At 49.4% G+C, this 21,089-nt stretch overlaps 1 protein-coding gene across 1 annotated transcript; it reads left to right on the top strand.

The window, feature by feature from the left end:
- Window positions 1-255: 255 nt before the first annotated feature.
- PHB1 (prohibitin 1) lies at window positions 256-9,209 on the top strand. The gene is made up of 7 exons (XM_044999877.1): window positions 256-405; window positions 1,950-2,074; window positions 2,670-2,831; window positions 3,711-3,853; window positions 5,010-5,126; window positions 6,932-7,027; window positions 7,996-9,209. The coding sequence occupies exons 2-7, from the start codon at window positions 1,987-1,989 to the stop codon at window positions 8,206-8,208; spliced, it is 819 nt and encodes a 272-aa protein (XP_044855812.1). The 5' UTR covers window positions 256-405; window positions 1,950-1,986; the 3' UTR covers window positions 8,209-9,209.
- Window positions 9,210-21,089: the final 11,880 nt, after the last annotated feature.

Genomic DNA, 21,089 nt, shown 5'->3' with positions numbered 1-21,089 from the left:
GTGTGGCATGGGTCGGCGCATGGCTCTTTGCCCATCACACTGGCTGCCTGGCACCGGGCGGGGAGCGAACAGCCGCGAGCCAAGCCAAACCCGAGCCCCCTCAGGCACCAGCTCCTCCAACACGTGCATCCCGCGTCCCGACTACACTTCCCAAGAAGCCGTGCGCCTAGCGAGGCAGAGCCGGGACCAATAGAGAGAGACTTTGCTCCGCGGGCGATGCCTGCCGGACGTTGTAGTCTAACCACCTTCGGCTTCGCCGGAGAGGGGCGAGCAAGAGGCGGCCGGAGAACTACGTATCCCAGAGCGCTTTGCGCCTGCGGGAGCCAATGAGAGACGCGCGTGCGGAGGACTGCGCAGGCGCTGTTTGGCTGGCTCCTCATGTGGAGGTCAGGGCTGTGGCAGGAGGTGAGTGGAGGAGGGGGGAGTTGGGGGTCCGGTCCGGTCCGGTCCCCGCCGGGAGTGGGGGAGGAGCGCTAGCTGCGGACCCGGAGAGGGAGGTGGAAGGCCGGGGCCAGAACCGGAGCGCGTGAGGCGCCCCGCCCGCCGTGGGGCCGGGAGCTGGGAGTGGGGCCTCCTTTGGCGGGAGAGCGGGGCCGGGGGGTCCTGGGGGAGTTGGCACCGAGGGGGAGCCGGGCTGGGGGGTTGGAGGGTCCTGGGGGAGGAGGGGAGCGGGGCTGGAGAAAGATGGGGGAGGGGCAGTTGGGGGACCCTGGGGGAATTGGGACGGAGGGGGAGCGGGGTGGAGAATGCGGGGGCTGGGGCGGGAGGGGGTTGGCGGGTTTTGGGGGAGTTGGGGAGGAGGGGGAGCAGGGCTGGAGGAGGGGTCAGAGGGTCCTGGGGGAATTGGGACGGAGGGGGGGGCGGGGTGGAGGATGGGGGGCTGGGGAGGGAGGGGGTTGGTGGGTTTTGGGGGAGGCGGGGGAGCAGGGCTGGAGGAGGGGTCAGAGGATCCTGGGGGAATTGGGATGGAGGGGGAGCAGGGTGGAGTATGGGGGGGCTGGGGAGGGACCCTGGGGGAGGCGGGGGAGCAGGGCTGGAGGAGGATAGGGGGCTGGGGAGGAGGGGTCGGAGGGTCCTGGGGGAGCTGGGTTGCAGAAAGATGGGGGAGGGGCAGTTGGGGGACCCTGGGGGAGTTGGGACGGATGGGGAGCGGGGTGGAGGATGGGGGGGCTGGGGAGGGAGGGGGTTGGTGGGTTTTGGGGGAGGCGGGGGAGCAGGGCTGGAGGAGGGGTCGGAGGGTCCTGGGGGAATTGGGACGGAGGGGGAGCAGGGTGGAGTATGGGGGGCTGGGGAGGGATCCTGGGGGAAGCAGGGGAGCAGGGCTGGAGGAGGATAGGGGGCTGGGGAGGAGGGGTCGGAGGATCCTGGGGGAGTTGGGCTGGAGAAAGATGGGGGAGGGTCAGTTTGGGGACCCTGGGGGAGTTGGGAAGGAGCGGGAGCAGGGCTGGAGGAGGGGTCGGAGCGTCCTGGGGGAATTGGGAAGGATGGAGGATGGCTGTCTTGAGGGGCTGGTGCCAGGGGGAGGATGATGGGGGGGAGTGGCTGGGGAGGGGGATTTGGAGGTCCTGGGAGGGAGGACAAAGCAGTGCAGCCCTAGTGATGGGATGTCTCTGGAAGGAAGCCTTGCTCTAGTGCGGGGGCATGGAGTGGAGTGAAGTTTGTGGCCTTTGCAGCATCTGACCTCTGGGAGCCTGGAACCTGAGGAGAAGGGAAGGGGAGCTCCACAGAGAGGCTAGTCCTGTTGGGCTCCCGTAGCAAGGGAACAACCTCCAACTGGGCTTGAGGTGCGATCTGACTGGGAAGGGAGCCTGGAGCTGCAGCTGTTCCTGCTGTGATGAACGCTGTCAGTGGGAATGGGAGTTATTTATTGCTCCGTCCTGCAGAGAGAGAGAGGAAAACATAGGCTCCTTATGTAGTACCTTTCTAATATGTTTACTGGATTTTTGCAGGTGTGACTCTGCAAAGAGGCTGCAGTTGGACTGACAAATGGCTTCCAGACTGTTGGAGAACATTGGCAAATTTGGTTTGGGATTAGCCATCGCAGGGGGAGTTGTCAACTCCGCTCTCTATAATGGTGAGGAGCAGAAATAATCTGTCTCTTATAAATATCTCAGCTTCACTAATTTTTAGTAGAGAGTATAAATTTGCCTTGAGATAGTCCTTAAGATCCGATCTGAGGATTGGGAGAACTAACCGAATTGGCCTTCATTCTTGGTTGCTCTGCTCCTTGTGTTGTCACTCACACCAGTGCAAAATGGGTGTATAGAATTATCATTCTTAACTGCTAGTATTTGAAAACAATGTAACTGACAACACAAGGTGCACAAAACAGAGAATCAAATCTCCTGCCTAGAAAACTGTCTTCTGTGGTGTCCTAGAAAGGTGAGTGGTCTAGTGATTGAAAGTAGGGGACTAGGAGCCAGAAGTTGTTTTATCGTTTGCTTTCCTACTGACTGACTTGACTTGACTTTGGGAAAGTCACTTAACTTACTTGTACCTCAGTTTCCCCATGTAAAATAAGAATACTTGATTAGCCCCCTGGGAGTTGGAGAGGCTTAACTATTGTGGATAGGCCTGTGATACCCTCTGTGAAGCGTTTTGGTAATGTGCAAAGTACGATTAATGATGAAGGTTAAAGTATGTGATCTGCTCTTTTTTTTTTCCTCTAGTTGACGGAGGACACAGGGCCGTTATCTTTGATCGATTCCGTGGTGTTCAAGATGTGGTGGTAGGAGAAGGAACCCACTTTCTCATCCCCTGGGTACAGAAACCAATCATCTTTGACTGTCGTTCTCGCCCACGTAACGTCCCTGTCATCACTGGCAGCAAAGGTGAGCGGTCTGGGCAAGTGGCAGCTGTGAGAGCAACATTGGTGTTGTTCACCCAGAGTCCCTTAGGGTGTGTCTACACTACAGTTAGACACCCGAGGCTAGCCGGTGCAGACATACCCTTAGTGCCCATGTCAAGTAGAGCTCAGTCCTGCAAAATGTTGGCTGCCTTGCACTCCCCATGAAGGTGATGGCAGAAAAAGGTTTTCAGCACCTCGCAGGATAGTGCTCTTATATAGTAAGGGCTTTAGTGCCTCAACGTTAAGGCCTTGTGAGATTGTACCTCCTCAAAGCACCTCTTTGATCCTATGTCCTGTCCCTTATTCTCGTGTTGCTTTTGGGTGACTTAGCAAAATAAGCTAATGGGGATGGGATCCCGGGGACAAAATAGGGCTAAGTAGGCAGGGCCAGAGGGACGGGAAGGCTTGATTTTCATGGCCTGTGTCCTTACAGAAAATGATAATCAGGATAGGGCTCTTGTCCTTTCTGGTTGGCAATCCCATGGGTGCTAGCGTCAATCTGGCACGTGGCCTCTGCCAGTAGTCTGTTCTGTGATGGGCAGTGATAAGGAACCCTTTCCTCAGGCCTTGAGGTTGTCCCTTAAAGACAGTTTCCCCATATGTAGAGTCAGATAAATAATTCCCAGCCTCAGAAGCAAGACAAAGCTTAAATCATGTTTGTAAGAGGTGTTGAGATTCCCAGTGAAAGAGACAATAAAAGGACAAATTGAGCAGGAGAGAGACCTGCTGCTGCAAATTTTGGGGGAAGGAAGAGATCTGAACACATTTGTCTTTCTTCTATTTGGTGACTGTGGAAAGAGCAATCGCATGCTATCCCTTGTCCCTGTGATTTGTTGTCTGACTCATGCACCTATCTCTGCAGATCTACAGAATGTGAACATCACACTGCGTATCTTGTTTAGACCAGTTGCCGCCCAGTTACCTCGAATTTTCACTAGCCTCGGAGAGGATTATGACGAGCGTGTACTGCCATCCATCACCACTGAGATCCTAAAGTCTGTTGTGGTAAGGACCATGAAACGGCTTGTGCCAGTTGTGCTGCAGTGATCTTCCTCTAGCAGCAAGAGGCCTAATTTAGCATGGATCGTTCAATGCTCCAGACTAGAGACCCCCTCCTGCAAGTTGTCCTCCAGAGAATGGAGATGGTCATACTGCTGTTAGCTTCTCTGCCATCCCCCTGTTGGGAAGAGTTGATAGTTCCATCAGATACTGTCTTGTTGAGCATGGGGAGCTGAGTTCATTTTGACGCTCCTCAAAACTGTTCACTCTTGAGTGGGGCTATCTTCAGCCCCTTCTCCAGCCTTGAATCGCAGTGGGGCTTCCCAGCCTTGCCAGCAAAAGGAGTCCCTCTCCTCACCTCTGTATGTACTTAAACTCACCCACTGAGTAGGTACAGCGCACACACTATCATGTAGGCCCTGCTGGGCAGTCACTGCTGTAGCTTGTGCTTAAGGACTGGATGGGAGCCTGTTTAATTCAAAGGAACAAGTAGCTCAGCATTTCCTGCTCTTTGGGTGTGGGGACACCAGACTCATCTGGGGGTGGGGTGTGTGCAGGATCTGTGGAGAGCTGAACGAACCCGGATTTACATGCACACTGCACACCTGTCTGCTTCACCTGCGGCATGAGGCGCAGGCAGCTCCTTGAAAACTGCCCACCTTCCCTCTCAGCTTCCTGTGAAGAAGCCTCAGGCAGCCCCGTCCCCAAGCTAGGCTTCTCTTCTCCAGTCTTGTAGGAGTAAGCTGCAAAAACATGTGGCCTTCTGGAAAGTAGAGGGAGAGGAGCTACACAGTACAAACACACTATAGGGAGAAAAAAGAAAGGGGTGTGTGGGTGGGGGCTGGGACGGGGCAAGAGAAGGAAGAACAAAGGATGATAGGAATTGGAAGGAAAGGAGGAGCAGCAGCAGGAACTGTACTGCTGTAATAGAGGATGCTATAAGGGGCACAGGGAGTGTCCTTGACAATCAGTTGCAAGTAGGCTGCCAATGAAAAGGGCTGGAATTCTCCCTTAGGCTGCAGCCCCCAAAACCTCCTTGTCTGTGGTGGGGAAAGCTGGGTGGAGACGCTCAAGATGTCGTGAGCTCTCCTTTGTTAGAATCTGCATGTTGTCTGTGCGTGTCTCTTTCCCCTCTCACGTCTGCTGCCTGTCCTGGCTTCAGGCTCGTTTTGACGCAGGAGAGCTGATCACACAGAGAGAGCTGGTTTCCAGGCAAGTGAGCGAAGACCTCACGGAGCGAGCAGATACCTTTGGCCTCATCCTAGATGACGTTTCCTTGGTAAGAGCTCTCCCTTTTTAGGAGTTTGCTCAGATAAGAGCCAGCAAGTGTATAGTGGGATTGAAGGCTGGGACTTGTGGTTTTTATCCTAGGTCAGGGGAGGAACATGATACATTGGGTAAGTCTACACTGCAATAAAATACCCGTGGCTGGGGCTATAAAAATTGCAGTGTCGCTGTTTGGGCTCAGGCTAGAGCCTGGGCTCTGAGATTCTGCATGTGGGGAAAGTCTGGGGGCTCATGCTGGAGGCCAAACATCTACACTGCTATTTTTAGCCCAGCCCCATGTCAGCTGATCTGGGCTCTGACGCTCAGTGTCTCAGGTTTTTTTTTCTCCCAGTGTAGACATACCCTCAGTGGCTAGGACAGGGTGCTGGTAGTTAGTTATTGGGTTTTGTTCCTGGCGGCTGTTACTGAGTTACTGTGACTTGAGCAAATCCTTGAGGACCTGGGCTGTACTGACTTGCTGGCTGACAACTGTGCCTCGGTTTACAAACTGCTTAGAGACTCTTGTGGAAGGCCCTATATGTACATAAGGGGATCTCTCACCAGGGCCTCTGAAACCCTGCAGGACAAGCTACAATACCCTGAGCGCCCAGTAAAAAAAAAATCCAAACCTTGTTTGGCATCTTTCCCTTCAGTTTTCTGCCAACAATTAATTCCTCCTCCTGGCTACCCCCTGTTCTGAGACCATCCTTGAGGTGAGCTCTGCTCTAGTGCTTGTTGTAACTGAAATCATTTTATTACCTGCACTGCACTGCTGGGATTTCCCTACAGTAGCCTATCAGAGCAGACTCTGGACTTGGCTTTGGAGGTGCAGGATGTATTCCTTAGAAAAACATTCTTGGTGAGGTGTGTTCCCTGTCCCAGTATTTCCCTTCTGGAAGTGAGTATTGGCTCTTTCTACCTGATGCGGCTGCCTTCTGAACATGCTGCTGAGGGAGGCTCACCTTTCCCCTGCAGCATCTCAGTAGAGCGCAGCTGTTCAAACAGTGTGCTGAGAATACAAGTACAGAACTGAGCGGGAAAAGTGGGTCGGTTTCAGGACAGCTTGACCTACAGCGAGCTCCCCCTACTGGCTGCATTGGGAAGTTACAACAGGACTTTATGGAAGGATAGTGTAATGTTTCTGTGACGCTATGTCTGCAGTACTGCAGTAAGGCGACCTACACTACACAACTGGAGTCGATATACCTTAGGTTGAGTTACCGCAGGGGGTCAACGTGAGAAACTCTCCCAACGACTTACTTTACTCTTCTCGTCGGGGGTAGAGTACAGGGGTCGACTGGAGAGCGATCCGCTGTCAATTTGGCAGGTCTTTACTAGACCCGCTAAATCAACCACCAGTGGATCGATCTCAGAGCATTGACCCCGGCTGTAGTGTACATGTTGCCTGAGTCTAAAGCCTACTGTGGGATGATTCCGTTACCCAATTTTGGGGGGTTTTACTTAGTAAATGCTTTTCAGCTCTGTTCTCCCCCACCCCTCACCGCCCATTAAATTCAAACAGAAACCAGTTGAAGGTAGAAATGGAGTCAAACCTGATCGAAGAGGCGGCTGCTCCATTCACGTCAATGGAGCTATGCCTGTTTACATCAGATCTGAGTTCACTGTAGAACATGGTGTGGCTCTCCTTCTTGGTCCAGTATACCAAATAAGATCTCTGAGGAAGAGGGATCTCCTTCCTCTTCTCTCCTCCAGCTTCAGTGATACAGGCAGTTTTCCTGCCTCTCAGATGGTGAGTGGTTCCTAGCAGCAGAACTGTCCTAATGGGTACTCTCATCTTGCTTATTTCTCCCCCCTCAGACACATCTGACCTTTGGGAAGGAGTTCACGGAGGCAGTAGAATTGAAGCAGGTGGCCCAGCAGGAAGCAGAGAGAGCCAGATTCATAGTGGAAAAGGTAGGTGCCCGTGGACGACTTCAGGCTGGGAACTGACTCAAGTGTCATCCAGTTCCTACCCTGACTAGTAACATTCATTGGGGGGAGGGATAGCTCAGTGGTTTGAGCATTGACCTGCTAAACCCAGGGTTGTGAGTTCAATCCTCAAAGGGGCCATTTAGGGATCTGGGGCAAAAATGAGTACTTGGTCTTGCTAGTGAAGGCAGAGGGCTGGACTCTATGACCTTTCGAGGTCCCTTCCAGTTCTAGGAGATAGGTATATTATTTATTTTTTTATTCATCTGTCCAGTGTTCTGAAGCACTTAAGAATGCTCTGACCAGGAAAGCATGCCACAAAACAAACAGGCTCAATCTGTTCTTAATAGTCACACCCCAAAGCTGTGCTGTTCTGCTGAGTTCTGAAATCATTACTGAATAGTAATGTTCTCTGGGAGGTTTTTAAAGGAGGGGATTTCTGACTTGCTGAATCTTTGAAACAGTCAATTAAGCTCTCCATGTTCCAGTCTGGAGAATGGGTATAGTACCTACTTCAGGTGGGTGCTGTGTGGCTTAATTCTTTGCATTGTACTGGGAGATCCTTGGCTGATCTGAGTGCAAAGCATTGAAAGTTTCAATAAAAAATAGTCTTGTTTACAAAACTCCTGGGCATCGTTGGAAACACAAGTTTCATATTGACACATGCTGAAAATGAAACTGATTGGAAACAAAGTGAAACTAACCATTCCAGTTGTAAGTTGGTAAGGAAGCAAGTCTGTGCACCTTTAGCTGGGATCTCTTACTTTGCCAGTGCCCCTCATTTCTTGTCAATTAATGGCCTGGCTGAGCTCCCTTGTTAAGGCTGTGAGGGAGAGGGGAAGTTCAGGTCTTAAATCGCCAAGGACAGCAGCTGCATTTTCCTCCTGCTTTTCAGGTTCTTCATTCCACCTATTCCTACCCTACATGTCCGTTCTTTTTCGCTCCCCTTGCAGGCTGAGCAGCAGAAAAAAGCAGCTGTCATTACTGCTGAGGGGGACTCAATAGCAGCCGAGCTGGTTGCCACCGCGCTGACTGCAGCCGGCGACGGCCTGATTGAACTGCGCAAGCTGGAGGCAGCTGAAGACATCGCTTACCAGCTCTCACGGTCCCGCAACATCACCTACCTGCCGTCAGGCCAGTCGGTGCTGCTCCAGCTGCCCCAGTGAACATAGTATTGCAGCCACCTAATTGCCTCTAAATAATCCCTTAAACAAAAAAAAAATCATTGAGATTTCCTGATTGGGTAAAGCAAAGGAAACAAAATTAAATGCATCCTCAATCTCATAACACTCAGCTCTCTTTGACAAGAATACTGAGTTCCTTCGGTGGCCTTGTACGCTCAGTGCAGAAGCTGCAATGGTCAGTAAACCAGATGGAAGAAATTGCCTCTTTTCCGGCAGCTTGAGAATCTGGGGTAGAGTGGGGCGGGGGAAAATGATGTCTTGTGTTCGCTTCTTGGATGAATCTGTAGTAGCCCAGGCCATTCTCTCTTAACCATAGAAATTTTGTACCAGTGAGATTTTGTCATGCTTCACAAAGCACGGTCAATATAAGCAATGGCACGCGGGCCCTGGACTACTGCTATTTGTCCCGCTGCCTACAGAAAGGGAATGAGAGTGCTGAGGGCCTTCTTCCTTGGTCAACCCAGTGTTTTGCAGGTGTCAGCTGAGGCTAAGAGGACATCTGTTGTCAGGTTAGCAGCTCTGCTCTGATTGGCTTTCTGAACCGTGGCATTGTAGGCAGGAGGTGTGACCTTATGGCATGTGTCTGGGGGTGTCAGCAGCTGCGTTCCACCCTTTCCAAAAGGTGGAACTTTCCTGATGTAGAAGTGAAGCTTTTTCTACTATACAGGAAACATTCCTTCTGTGCATAATGAAATAGTTCCCCCTCTCCGCCTCCTCCCCCTCCTTGGTGTCCCGAGTGCTGTGACTCCCTGTTGTACACGGGGTTCGGTCTCCACCAAGGTTGGTAAATGTGGTGGCATTTGTGTCTACTTCGGACAAAGGTGGTCTGACTTAATGTTCCACGGTTCAGACAGTCTGATTTTGGCAGTATGATTTGCTGCAGCACCACCGCTGCGTTTTTATTTAGGGAACCTGAATTACAATGAGGATGTGAAAGATGAAATTGTATAACCCAGCCTTCAATAAATGAAACCACCACCCTGCCCAGCTTTGTCATGTTTCATTTCTTAAAAGAACCAAGTTCTGAAAAAAGGTGCTTCTTGCTGTTGCTATTTCAGGTCACAAAGCAAAAGTCCCCAGCAGCAAGATTCTCTCTGGCTCAAAAGAAGGGTGTGTCTTGAGCACAATTCCCAAGCAGTGGAACTGGAGCAAAACCAAATTGCTTTTGGTTAAATAAAACTTGGCTTGAGCAGTGGAGCTCTTGAATTAAAACTTGAGCCGTCTTCCACTAGAACAGGGGTAGGCAACCAATGGCCCGGGTGCCAAAGGCAGCACACAAGCTGATTTTCAGGGATACTCACACTGCCCAGGTTCTGGCTACCGGTCGGGGGGCTCTGCATTTTAATTTAATTTTAAATGAAGTTTCTTAAACATTTTTAAAACCTTATTTACTTTACATACAACAATAATTTAGTTATATATTATAGACCTATAGAAAGAGACCTTCTAAAAACATTAAAATGTATTATTGGCACCCGAAACCTTAGAGTGAATAAATGAAGACTCGGCACACCGCTTCTGAAAGGCTGCCGACCCCTGCACTAGAAAATACTAACCTTCACATGTCTGTTGCTGGGCTTCCTGTTTGCACTTAGTGTGAGAATCAAAATGCTCTGATAAGCTGTTGAGAAACTTTTCGCTGAAACCAGTGAATAGAAGACATCTTGCAAGGCTGCTGCTGCAAAGATTCACCAACTGGACTTCCAGATGTGGGGAGGAGCGATGTTGCTTAATGTGAGGAACCATGATACCGGTGTGGGCCAAAGCGAGCCAGTTACGATGCACACGATTGAATATAGTTGTGTGTCACCAACTTGACATGGGATGAATGGAGCCAGACTGGAGCACCGTACGCTGCAGCAGAGTAACAGGGCTAAAGCAGATGACTGGAGAGTTTGAGCATTTGCTCCCCATGGAGTGCTGATCAATTTTATTTATCAGATAGTTACATGACCTCACCTGAAGGCAATTTTCCTCAGGAGATTGATATGAGAGATCGGGCTAGGGTTACTCCAACGTAGACTGGGTGGGATGTGTTTCAAGTGATGACCATTGAGAAAGCTATTCAGTTCTTTTGCTGTTCTGGCACTGTAAAGATGGAATATACTCAAAACTGTCTTGGTCACACTTGGTTGTAAATGCCACCAACTACTGTATTTGTCCATCTTAATCACATCAACATTTAGGGCATCTTCAAGGCTGGGGAATGACCATGCTTGGACACCTAAATAAATGTCTCCCCCCCTGGCAGTGTCTCCTTTTTTCTAAAGGAAGCACCCATTAGGCATGAGTGAAGTGCAGTCTCAATGAAATGCTTTAGCACTAGCCCCTCTCATTCCACTACGTTTCTGTGGTGGTGTAAACACCTGGCTAGTAGGACCAGATCTGAGAATGCTGCCCTGATTTTCATCTGATGGCCACTTTTGATCCTTGTGCTGGAATCCGCATGAAGGTAAAAGGTTGCCTATCCCATCCAGTCCTCTTTCTGCTGCCAAGGTACGATCTTTCAGTGATGAGGTGCCTGAGCTTTCAAAGTATTTTAAACGTCCGAGCAGAAAGGTAAATAATTCCCAAATAACTTCCAGACCTGCTTTCCTCTCCACTGCTCCCATTCTTTATTTCTGGGTTTTATTGCTTTAGACAGTCTATAAGGAAGCTTCCACTCTTCTCCCATGACCCTCTTTAAAGACCCTTAGTGCTTCCTGCATTTCTCTAGATTAAGTTTCATGCGCCAGGTGCTGGGCTCAGAACAGTGGATCTAAAATCCCTTTCACAGCTTCTGTTGTTCTGTGTTACTTCTTCCTCCAGTTTCATGTTTTCAGCAGAGTGGAACGCTTCCTGCTGCTTTTGCTGTTAGCCTCGCTGGAGGAGATGATTGAAGACCTGAATGGTGGCCTCTGGGCCTTATTACTTACTATTTCCTCCACTTTTGGATGTAATTCTTTTCACAAATGTTCTAGTGGTTACCGGCCCTGTTACCCTTCCTCCAGCTGCCTCTGGTTTTAAGCCAGAGCTGTCATGAGACTGAGAATTTCAAAGCTCCTCTTGAAAGCTGCATTTGTCCCACCACCTGCAGGGAGAATCTCTTGGCTATCCCGTGCCTACAGTAGTTTTCCAGGGTGGTAGAACATGTGGCATCATGTCTCCCGGCCAAGCTCCAGCAGTGGGCAATGACCCCAAAATCAGGGACATGAGAAAAATAGCAGCACAGGACGCTTGAAATGAGGGCTGGGTAAGTGGGTGGCTTGGGGGATCAGGGTAGGATACAGAGCCTCTACCCTGACGGATGCAGCTTTGACTGAGTCCAGCCGTAACAAAGGCATCAGCCTCTCATGGGCTATGCCGACCGAGCTTGGAGCTGTCAGCCCAGTTCTCTGTGTACAGTTGGAACATGTCACCCGAAAACACCACCACACTTCGTACTAATTAGCAGACTCCTTGACAGTCTCAGCAGAGAACTCCGGGACTGAACTGAGCCAAAGGCTGATCTTCCCTCCTCTCTCCCTCTTCCCCCCGCGAGGCTGGGAGCTTCCATAACCAAGGTTAAGATGCTGGCAGGGCAGTCTGGAGGACACTTGCAGTGCCACGACCCGTTCTGTACTTGTCCTGATGGGTTTAGAGAGGACTTCAGGCTCAAGTCTGCAACTCCCAGCAGAATTATTTAAAAAGTCAGCACCCTCATGCCCTCTTGAAGAATGTGGCTTCAGGTTCCGCATTTATGATGTCAATAACAAACAATAAATGTGAAACGGGCAAGGACTAAGATGCACCGAAGGTCAAAAAAATGGGGACAGGTTAGAGGCCTGTACATCTTGTGCTTCTCAGTGCAAGGTAGGTTGTTTTGTTACCACTGATGATCTCCTGGTTAAAGCACACTGTTTCTTATTCCCCTCTCTCTTTTCCGTTAACACCTTCCTCCCACTACTGAGGAGTCCTAGGTGAGCCCCCTGGGCTTAATTTAGCTGGAGTTGCTAGACCCACCTGTCTCTGCCCTTTCCTACCTAAGAAAGGGATTCTGTGTTAGTGGAGAGACCGTCGTGGCAGGGTGCATGCAATCATTGGGAAGTTACGGAAGAGGAACTTACTCAGTGGTAGTGAGGGGTGCTGGATAGGCACCCCTGCAGGAGGCAGTCCGATCTCTACTAACCAGCAGAACTGGGGCACCATGGAAAGTCGCAGCACTAGCTTCCTCCATCTTGCCCCACCAACACGCTTGAAGCCTGTTCCTGAGAGATCAGTCTTAGGCAGCGAGGAAGCAATGGTACTCGCCTGTCATCCAAAGGTGCCAAGCGCAGAGGTAATTTTGTGCTAGACTCCAACATGGGGAAGCGATGACCAAAGATGGATGGTGGTGGGGTGTGCTAGCTGAATTGAAGTTGAAAGACCTTGAGTTAATTCTCAGTAGATAAGGTGTCTGCAGTCAAACACCACTATCCCCACTAATGGGCATCCTTCTCAGAAAAGGGGATTGACCGGACCGTGAAGACTGAATTCCCCTCTCCTTGCCATATTTGGTCTTTCCACCAGGTATGTGTCCACCTCACATCAGTGCATCTCTTCAGTGAATGTTGGAGGGGACTCTATCACTAAATATATACTAGAAACAAAAAAGGAAGTCACTCCAAGCAATGCCCAGTGCAGAATCTTTCCTGTTTATTGTTCCATACCGACAACAAAAAAATGCCCCTCTGTGTTTCCAAAATCTCCCTGTAGCTACTTACCCCACTGACTGACACTGATAGCAGCATCGTGTTCGGACAAATCCATGGCTTCTCCAGTTTCTTACGGGTATCTGTGAAGATAATTTAGACACTGAAAGTCAGGGGGGCTAATTCACCAGGTGGGATATGAGGGCTGCAGCCTCCAGCCACGACAGGCCATTTCGTTCACTGAGAAGCAGAGATCTACAGAGGGAATACTGTGTTTAGGGGGCAGGGGGAGCAGTCGGGAGCAGGCTTTGTCCTTGTAGCACCACTAGATGGCAGCAATAAATCTCCTGAGCAGAGCAGAACTTGCGGCCAGAAAAGGAAAAGAAAAGAGGGTGTTTCCCTTGCAATCAGGGCAGGTGAGTAAAGAGGTCAGGGTACCCTCAGAGGAGAAAGACTCTTCCCGGACCTTGAGGGCAAAGACAATACTGAGAAAGTAATGGGCCAGCACTAAACATGCAAACCATTGGTGTGAAATCTGTCACACGTTCATGTGCAAACAAAGTTTGGGTGCTCAGCTGCATTTTTCACCCCTTCTATGCCAGGTTATCCCACTAAACCCGTGATACCAGACTCCTTGCCAGGGCAGGCTTTTTCAAACCAATCTCCCTTGCTCATTTCACTGGTTTACTGCTGCAGTACTAAGGCATCTCATTCAAGCTGTGCTGCCCGTTTCCCTGTTCAATGTGTCTTGTGCCAAGCTTCTGGTAGCTACGACAATTGTGTCTTTGGTCACATCTACACAGCACAGAGTACCCATGCCCGGGCACCTGCACATGAAACCTGTGCTTACCAAGCATGTTGCATTGGTACGTTCACCCCTACCAGTGTAGCTGCATCTACTCTGGAAGGGCACCGACTCCTGTCTGATGCTTGGGCTCTTGCGGACGGTACATATGGCAGGGTTCTTAGTGCCTCACTAGCAGGTTCCATTCAAGGATTTGGGATTGTGGGAGAACTTGTCTGTCCTGCCTGTGTGGAACTGTTCTCAGCTCTCAATAGGCAGCTTCCTTGTTTAATCCTTTCCCCTGCCAATTTCCATGCCCAGCATGGCAGCATCCCCTGTGCACCCGATTCTGGAGATACAATATTACTCACAACAGCTGCTGCACACCTTATCCCTAGTGGTGAATCCAGATGCAGGAAGTTTCTTGCACCCAGTGCCCAGGGGCAAATCCAGCGGCAAAGTTTTTGCCTGATTGTGAATCCACAAGCAGGAAGAAAAAGGTGGTGTTGAAAGCACGTCGTTCTTGCAAGTCTAACGCAGCACCTCTCATTCCACAGTAGACTGCTGCTTGGAATCCATTTGGGATCTTCTCACAGCTGCTCCACAGGGGGATAGAAATGATGAAACCAAGAGCTGGAGAGGAGGAATATTAAGCTGTGCAGGGATTACATCCATCCTGTTGTGCTGGAGTCCTGCTGCCTACAATTAATGCTGTAATTTATCAGCGGCAGAGGGATCCACCAGGACCCAGTACTCTCATTTATTTTATCTGTTCTGCACAATTTAAGTGAATTTAGAGCTGGTAGATGGTGCTAGCCTGGCAGCCTTTAAGACCAAGGTCCTGTATTTATTTAGCCACCGAACAGGGACAGCAGTGCATGCTTAACCCCAGCATTTCGCCCCCAACATCTCTCAGGCCTGAGCTGGATGCCCCATGTCTTGGGCCAGCGGAGACTTCCAACAAGAGACAACGGGGGCCAAGTGCATTGGTGCTTTTCCAAGTAGGGACTAGACTGAGAACTGCCAAACTCATTTCACGGATGCTGCCCGTGGGCAATCATCTGGTCAGCGGCTCCAGTCACTGCTGACCTACGATGGGTGCAAGCTAGGGTGAGGGCCTCCATCCCTTCGCTCCCTCGTTTTAAGTGTCCCAAGATGATTTGATGGTTGAGGTTTTTAATATGGAGGAAGAGTTCAACCTGCATCTTTATAATTTCTCTAATGTTAATTTGCATAGCTGAGCTCTGGACTCTCTAAGGCTGCTTGCAGGCTCACTTATCACTCAGAACAACCAAACACGTTTTTGTTCAGCACAAACAAACAGGAAACTGCCTGATTTCCTCTCCGCCTCGCCTCCCCCCCGCCCCCCCCGTTTTTTTTAAAATAGATAACCAGTTCACCTGATTTGTGAAGAGAAGACCATGAGTAACCACACAGCCACGCATCGTCAGAGCAGTTGTAACTTGGAGCTTAGCCGTCAAACAGAAAACATGCTTCCTCTCTGTTGCAGCAGCTGCCGGAGCCGAACTCTGTCCAGGTAAGGATGCTCCCTGGGTTTGCTGTACCGTGTATCGTAGAGCACAGCTGGAGGGGACGTTTTGTAGCCACTAGGGCTGGGGACGGTAAGGCAAAGACCTAGGGTCTGGTTCATTGTTGCTTTGCAGCTGGTGGAGTAGTTCACAGCGGCAGTTTAAAAACACCACCACGCTGAGGTGCAGAGAGTGAGAAATATACTGAACTGGAAAAGTGGTGGAGAAGAGAGTTGGCAAAATTCTGAGCCAAGCTGTAACCAAATCTAACTGGGAGGTGGCTAGATCTGAAGATCTTACATTCTTGGGGTCCGATTCTGCATAGTCACACCAGTGTCAATCTGGATTAACTCCACTGAAGCCTGATCCTAACGCCATCATCACAACAGGCCCTGACTTTCCTACCACAACCGTTTTACAACAGCGTAGCTCCACTGAGGTCAATGGAGCTGCTCATGGTTTACGCCAGGGAAAACAAAACTCAGGACCATCAGCCTTACTGAGTGACCACATCTTTGCCTCAGTTTCCCAATTTTTAAAATGGAGGATAACTTTACTCCAGAGAGGTCCATCTGGGTGTTAATGTTATTGAGGGAGGGGCCAAAGCCTTCTCAGTCAATGAGATCTGGATCAAAAAGCCCCTTGGAGCAGAGATGGGTTTTGTGTTCTGTTTGTACAGCACCTAGCACAACGGTGTTCTGGTCTTTGACTGAGGCCCCTACGTCAGTGGTCCCCAAACTTTTCATGGTCGTGCCCCCCTCCCTTCCCCCATCTGCTCTCCCTGGAGCCAGGAGCGGCCCCATGGCTCCCAGGGGGGAGGTGGGGGAAACCGCAGACAGGAGTAAGGGTTGAGTCTGGGGCCAAGAGCATAGCCAGGAATGGAGCCTCAGCCAGGCTCCCTCCCCACCCCCGTGGGGGCTAGGCCAGGCCCTGCCACACACCCCTGAATGTTCGGGGGTGCGCCCCACAGTTTGGGGACCTCTGCCCTAGGCATTACAGCAGTGGTTCTCAAACTTTTGTACTGGTGACCCCTTTCACACAGCAAGCCTCTGAGTGCGACCGCCCCTCCCCCCATATACATTAAAAACACTTCTTAAAATATTTAACACTATTATAAATGCTGGAGACAAAGTGGGGTTTGGGGGTGGAGACTGACAGCTTGCGACCCCCCAGGTAATAACATCACAACCTCCTGAGGGGTCCCGACCCCCAGTTTGAGAACCCCTGCACTACAGGGATACAAACAGTAAATAGTAATTTGATCATCTTTAGAAAATACTGCAAAATTTTCCTCTTCAAGAAAGTCTTTTAACCGTAGCACGAATGACTCTCACACCACTGACACCTACATCTACTCAGCCTAAAACAACCTTCGCTGCAGAGGAGCAACCCCAGTGCAAATCTCTCCTTAGCCAAGCTCAAGCAAGAACAGCCCCACTGAGAGAGAACCCTGGAGCGGCTGTATCCACACTGACGCTGCATTCACTCATGTCGGGCCCCTCATGCGAGGGCACATCTCTGGGTTCTTTGTACTGCAATACCCTGAACCACTCTATGAATTCTTTCCCAGTGAACTGGGGGATAACTTGTCTGTCCTTTCTGGGCTCACAGCAGGAATTGTGGGAAGGCACAGGAGAACTAGCAGCACTCCAGCAAAGTTAAGCTGCATCCACGCTGCAGAGCAGTCAGGAAGCAGCTGACAAGTTGTGCTGACTGTATCTACACCCCTGGCAAGCCAGCCATCTCGAATGAAAAGCACCCCTACACTCCAGTGAAAGGATTTTGTGTGTGGACTGGACTCAAGTTAGGGGCAACACTCGAGTTAATTCTAGCTCTTTACATGGAAGAAGCCCAGACACTGCAGTGATGGGTGACAGCATAAAACCCGAAGATATAGAATAAGTGGCCTGATGAAGAACAAAGTAAAAATGCCACTGATATGGTGTAATAAACGGCATCCCAGGAAATCAAAAACAGAGCTGTAAAGGACGGGCACCACACGACAATAGAAGACACTTCACCCCAACTTGGGAGACAGTGGCACCTGCCTAATAGAGGAAATGAATAAACTTTCCACTGACGAGGCAGCTTTTCATCTCTAGATGTGAAGGTACTTTGCAAGGCAAGCCTCATTATCACACAGCTGGGAAACACTTGCTCAAGGTCACAGAGATGGTGAAGTCAAAAGGACAACCATGGTGGTGCAACAAGATATACCTAAGGTCACACAGCAAGACATCAGTAGAAATGGTCTCATTACCCAAGGAGACCTGACTCTCAGCTCCATACCTGGCCCATGGGTAGCAGCCGTAATAAGGAACAAACTCCCTCCAGTCTCCTAGGAACTGCCCCAGAGTCCATCGGGGCAGAGGGGAACTATGGATGTTGAGGAGAGTTATGCAGAAGGTTCAGGGTCCATGTACCATTGGCTAGATGCAAAATTTGTCCTCTCAATTACAGCTAAGCCGGAGGGCAAGGAGTGGTGGCAGCGACAGGAAGGGTGGAACAAGGCTGGACAGGAACGCGCTCATCATGCCACCAAAGCATTAGGTTAAAAATACTCGTTGTGTTCAAGAGAGGCAAGAACAGGAAGGAAGCAGGGGTTAAGTCTAAGCAAAATGAGCTTGTCCAAGAGAGATTAATTCAAACAAGTCCTTTAGAGGGGACAGGACTCCTGAGGCTAGTTCTATAAGGTGGGGAGTAAGAACTTATGTATTCTTTGTATTCCTCTAGCACCAAAAACTCCACCCTGGATTGGAGCCATTGGGTTAGGTGCTTTACAAACACTTAGGTGGCTAAACACCTTGCAGAAACTGGGCCAAACTCCCATTTAAACCAATGGGAGTTAGGCACCTAAATACAACCACATGTCCCGATTTTTGGGTCTTTTTCTTATATAGGCTCCTATTACCCCCAACCCGTCCTGATTTTTCACACTTGCATCTGGTCACCCTACTAAATACCTTGGAGAATCTGGCCTTAGGGCTTGTCTACACAGGGAAGTTATACTGGTATAAGGTAGGATGTGATTTTAAAGCACTGTAGGTACAGAGGTATAACCCCCGTGTGGACACTTATTCCAGCATTAGCAGGCTTGGTTTTGGTTTAGCTTGTTACTTGGGAAGGAGTTTAAGCTTACGCCCCTTCCCCAAAGCCACTCAAATCAGAAAAAAATGGTGTCCTCATCTGGAGTCATACCAGTATATCAGGTTAACTACAATGGTATAATTATACTGGTATAACTGGTCAAAACTTTCCCATGTAGACAAGACTTTAGAAGAGTTCATCCCTGCCCTGAAGCGCTTACAGTAAAGACAAGACAGAGAGATACAAAGAAAAAACATATTAGCAAAGAGTCAACAGAACAGACTTTGAAAGTTGCAACTCCCCACAACCCCTGCCAGATTCCCTTTCACACAATAGCTCTCCCATTCCCAGCCCTGTTCAGCTGCTATAGTGCCAGACTCATTAGCTTACTTTCTAGTGTTTAAAAGTGATATTAGCCCAAAGATCCACCCAGGGACCCTCCTGGGGAATAACTGTTCTTTTTCTGAGCATCACTACTGTGTCCAGCACGGTGCAAACATATATACGAGACACTCTTTGCCCCAGTGAATTTACAGTTTAATTACCATGCACTGATCCATTAGGGCTTTCATTGTTATACGGGGTCTGTAGCTTCTTTCTCTCCCAAAGTGACAACCAGCGAGGATGGCTTAGCAGCCTAAACATTAGGTTTGAGACACCTTGACACCATCAGTTCTGATCCCAGCAGAGCTGACCTCAACCTTTTTTCCTTCCTAGGTAGATATAAAATATAGACCATTTAGTTTACTGGGTGACAGTAGGTATCAAAACTGAGACTCTGCCTATGCCACAGGGATGTTTACGATTCCATTGCACTTCTTGTAAAAGTAGGAGCTTACCTCAGTGTCTTTGGCTTTCCCTTCCCACGCTGTTCTGTAGTGCGCTGTGTGGCGTTTGGTCACCGCTCTCCACCCCAGAGCCAGCTGCACCTCAGTGCTGCTGCTCTAATTTGTTAAGTTTGTAAAGCTCTTTGGGATTCTTTAACTTAAAAAATGCTTCATATATCAAATGTATGATAATATTAAAAATCACAGGGCGTGTTTAATGAAGCTAGCCTAATAATTACTTACATTTTTATAGCACCTTTTATCCAACAAGATCCCAAGGTGCTTTGCAGATTTAATGAGCTGATCTACAAGCTATGCACAGGAGGCACTTCACCTACCACGGAAATGCAGCTACCTCTGGGGTGAGAGAGAGCAGCTGTTTGGAGAACCCTACACAACAGTCATGGGCAGAACTATGCCACATCGATCTGAAACTGTAGGGGGGAGGATGCAGAATGTAGAAGATAATTACCCACATTGGAATTTCCCCAGGATATCTTGACCAGTGCCACAGGATCTTCAGTGAGCACGTGGTCGGGGCTTATGTTTTATATCCTTTTGGGGGGGGGAGGAGGTGTTTGCAGGATGGGTTACATACCTCTAGAGGTTATACAATGATTTGAAAGGAGACTGGAGAGGGAAGACAACAATGAGGACATCAGAGAGCTGATAAGGATCTGTGGCTGACTGGCAAGTGTGCAGCTCCATGTGTTGAAGAAACTCATGTGGAGGCAGAGGTGTGGGTTTGGTTGTTTTCTTTCCTACCTGGCTGACATGTCTTTTCATGTCAAAACTTGGATCAAAGAGAAAAAACAAAAGTAAACAAAACAGACTCCTTTGTGGGAATAGGAACTGAGTTTGGCAGCCAACATCTCTGAGAGATTCTTATTGGGGAAACTGAGAACGGGCATTGGGATTGGTAAATCACTAACAAAGAGAGTGTCCCACAAGGCACTCGGGGCCTGCAGGAGATGTACAGGACAAGGGCCCAAGGCTAGGAGAAAAGTCAAACTGCTCTAGAATAGCATCTTCTATAGGGCACCATTCTGCCTTTGTGGCACAGAGATGATGTTTGGGAAACGATTTCATTCTCTCGAGAAACAGGCCTGAACTGGAAGACCAGATCAGAAACTCCTTCTTCCCTGAGATACCAAATCCAGGAGGCAGATCTCTTTGCTCATAGCCATCTCCATCACCCTGCTCTCTAAGCTGCAGGTTCCTTAGTTTTCGCATTTAAGTTGTAATTTTGGAGCACACATTGAGTTTATTTGTAATTGAATTAATTCACACAGGCAGGTACTGCTCTTGCAAGGGGAGACCACCCTCTCTCTTCACCTGAGCCGCCTTCGCTCTGCAGTCAAAAGAGGCAGCCCTGATTCTGTTAGGCCGAGATTCTTCCCTGGCCACAGCAAGGGCTCCCTGCCTCTCAATCTAATCTCTACTGAGGCTGATGTAGAACAGCCTGGGGACAGCTCTGAACTGAGCCAGCTGGTAGGTTATGAATTCCAAGGAACCGACGGGAGCAAAGGTACTGCAGCCCCACGTCCCTATAGTGAATGCAGTAGGTGGTGAGACACAAAAGTCAGCTATGCTGGCCCTATGCTCTCCAACGTACATTGTCTCTTTTATTTGAGGTTTTAATTCAGTGATACTCAGACTGAGTATCTGAGCCGCAAGGGGCTCTTTAATGCATCTCCACAGCTCTTTGCAGCACATGATATTAAAGCACTGTGTGGTTTAATTAACAACCAATCGGGATGCTTTTACTATGCTATTAACCAACTGTAGCTGATTAAAATAATACTTGGTCAGTCATTTTGCTGTGAGAAATTTGTATATATATTAATATTTCCCCGTCACACCGTTTAAATATGAATATATAGTACTACCGTAAATGAAACAATTAATTCACATTCTGGGGCTCTGCTGGATAATGCTGATGGCTAATTTGGCTCCTGAGCCACTGAGCTCTGAGTATCACTGTTGT

Source organism: Mauremys mutica, chromosome 25 (assembly GCF_020497125.1).
Source record: "Mauremys mutica isolate MM-2020 ecotype Southern chromosome 25, ASM2049712v1, whole genome shotgun sequence".
NCBI classification, from domain to species: domain Eukaryota; kingdom Metazoa; phylum Chordata; order Testudines; family Geoemydidae; genus Mauremys; species Mauremys mutica.
This window is presented reverse-complemented; position numbering and strand designations above follow the sequence as displayed.

Coding starts and splice junctions, on each gene's coding strand:
- PHB1 (XM_044999877.1), top strand. CDS start 1,987: ATGGCTTCCAGACTGTTGGAGAACATTGGCAAATTTGGTTTGGGATTA. Junction 2,075..2,669: donor CAACTCCGCTCTCTATAATG/GTGAGGAGCAGA, acceptor TTTTTCCTCTAG/TTGACGGAGGACACAGGGCC. Junction 7,028..7,995: donor CCAGATTCATAGTGGAAAAG/GTAGGTGCCCGT, acceptor CTCCCCTTGCAG/GCTGAGCAGCAGAAAAAAGC.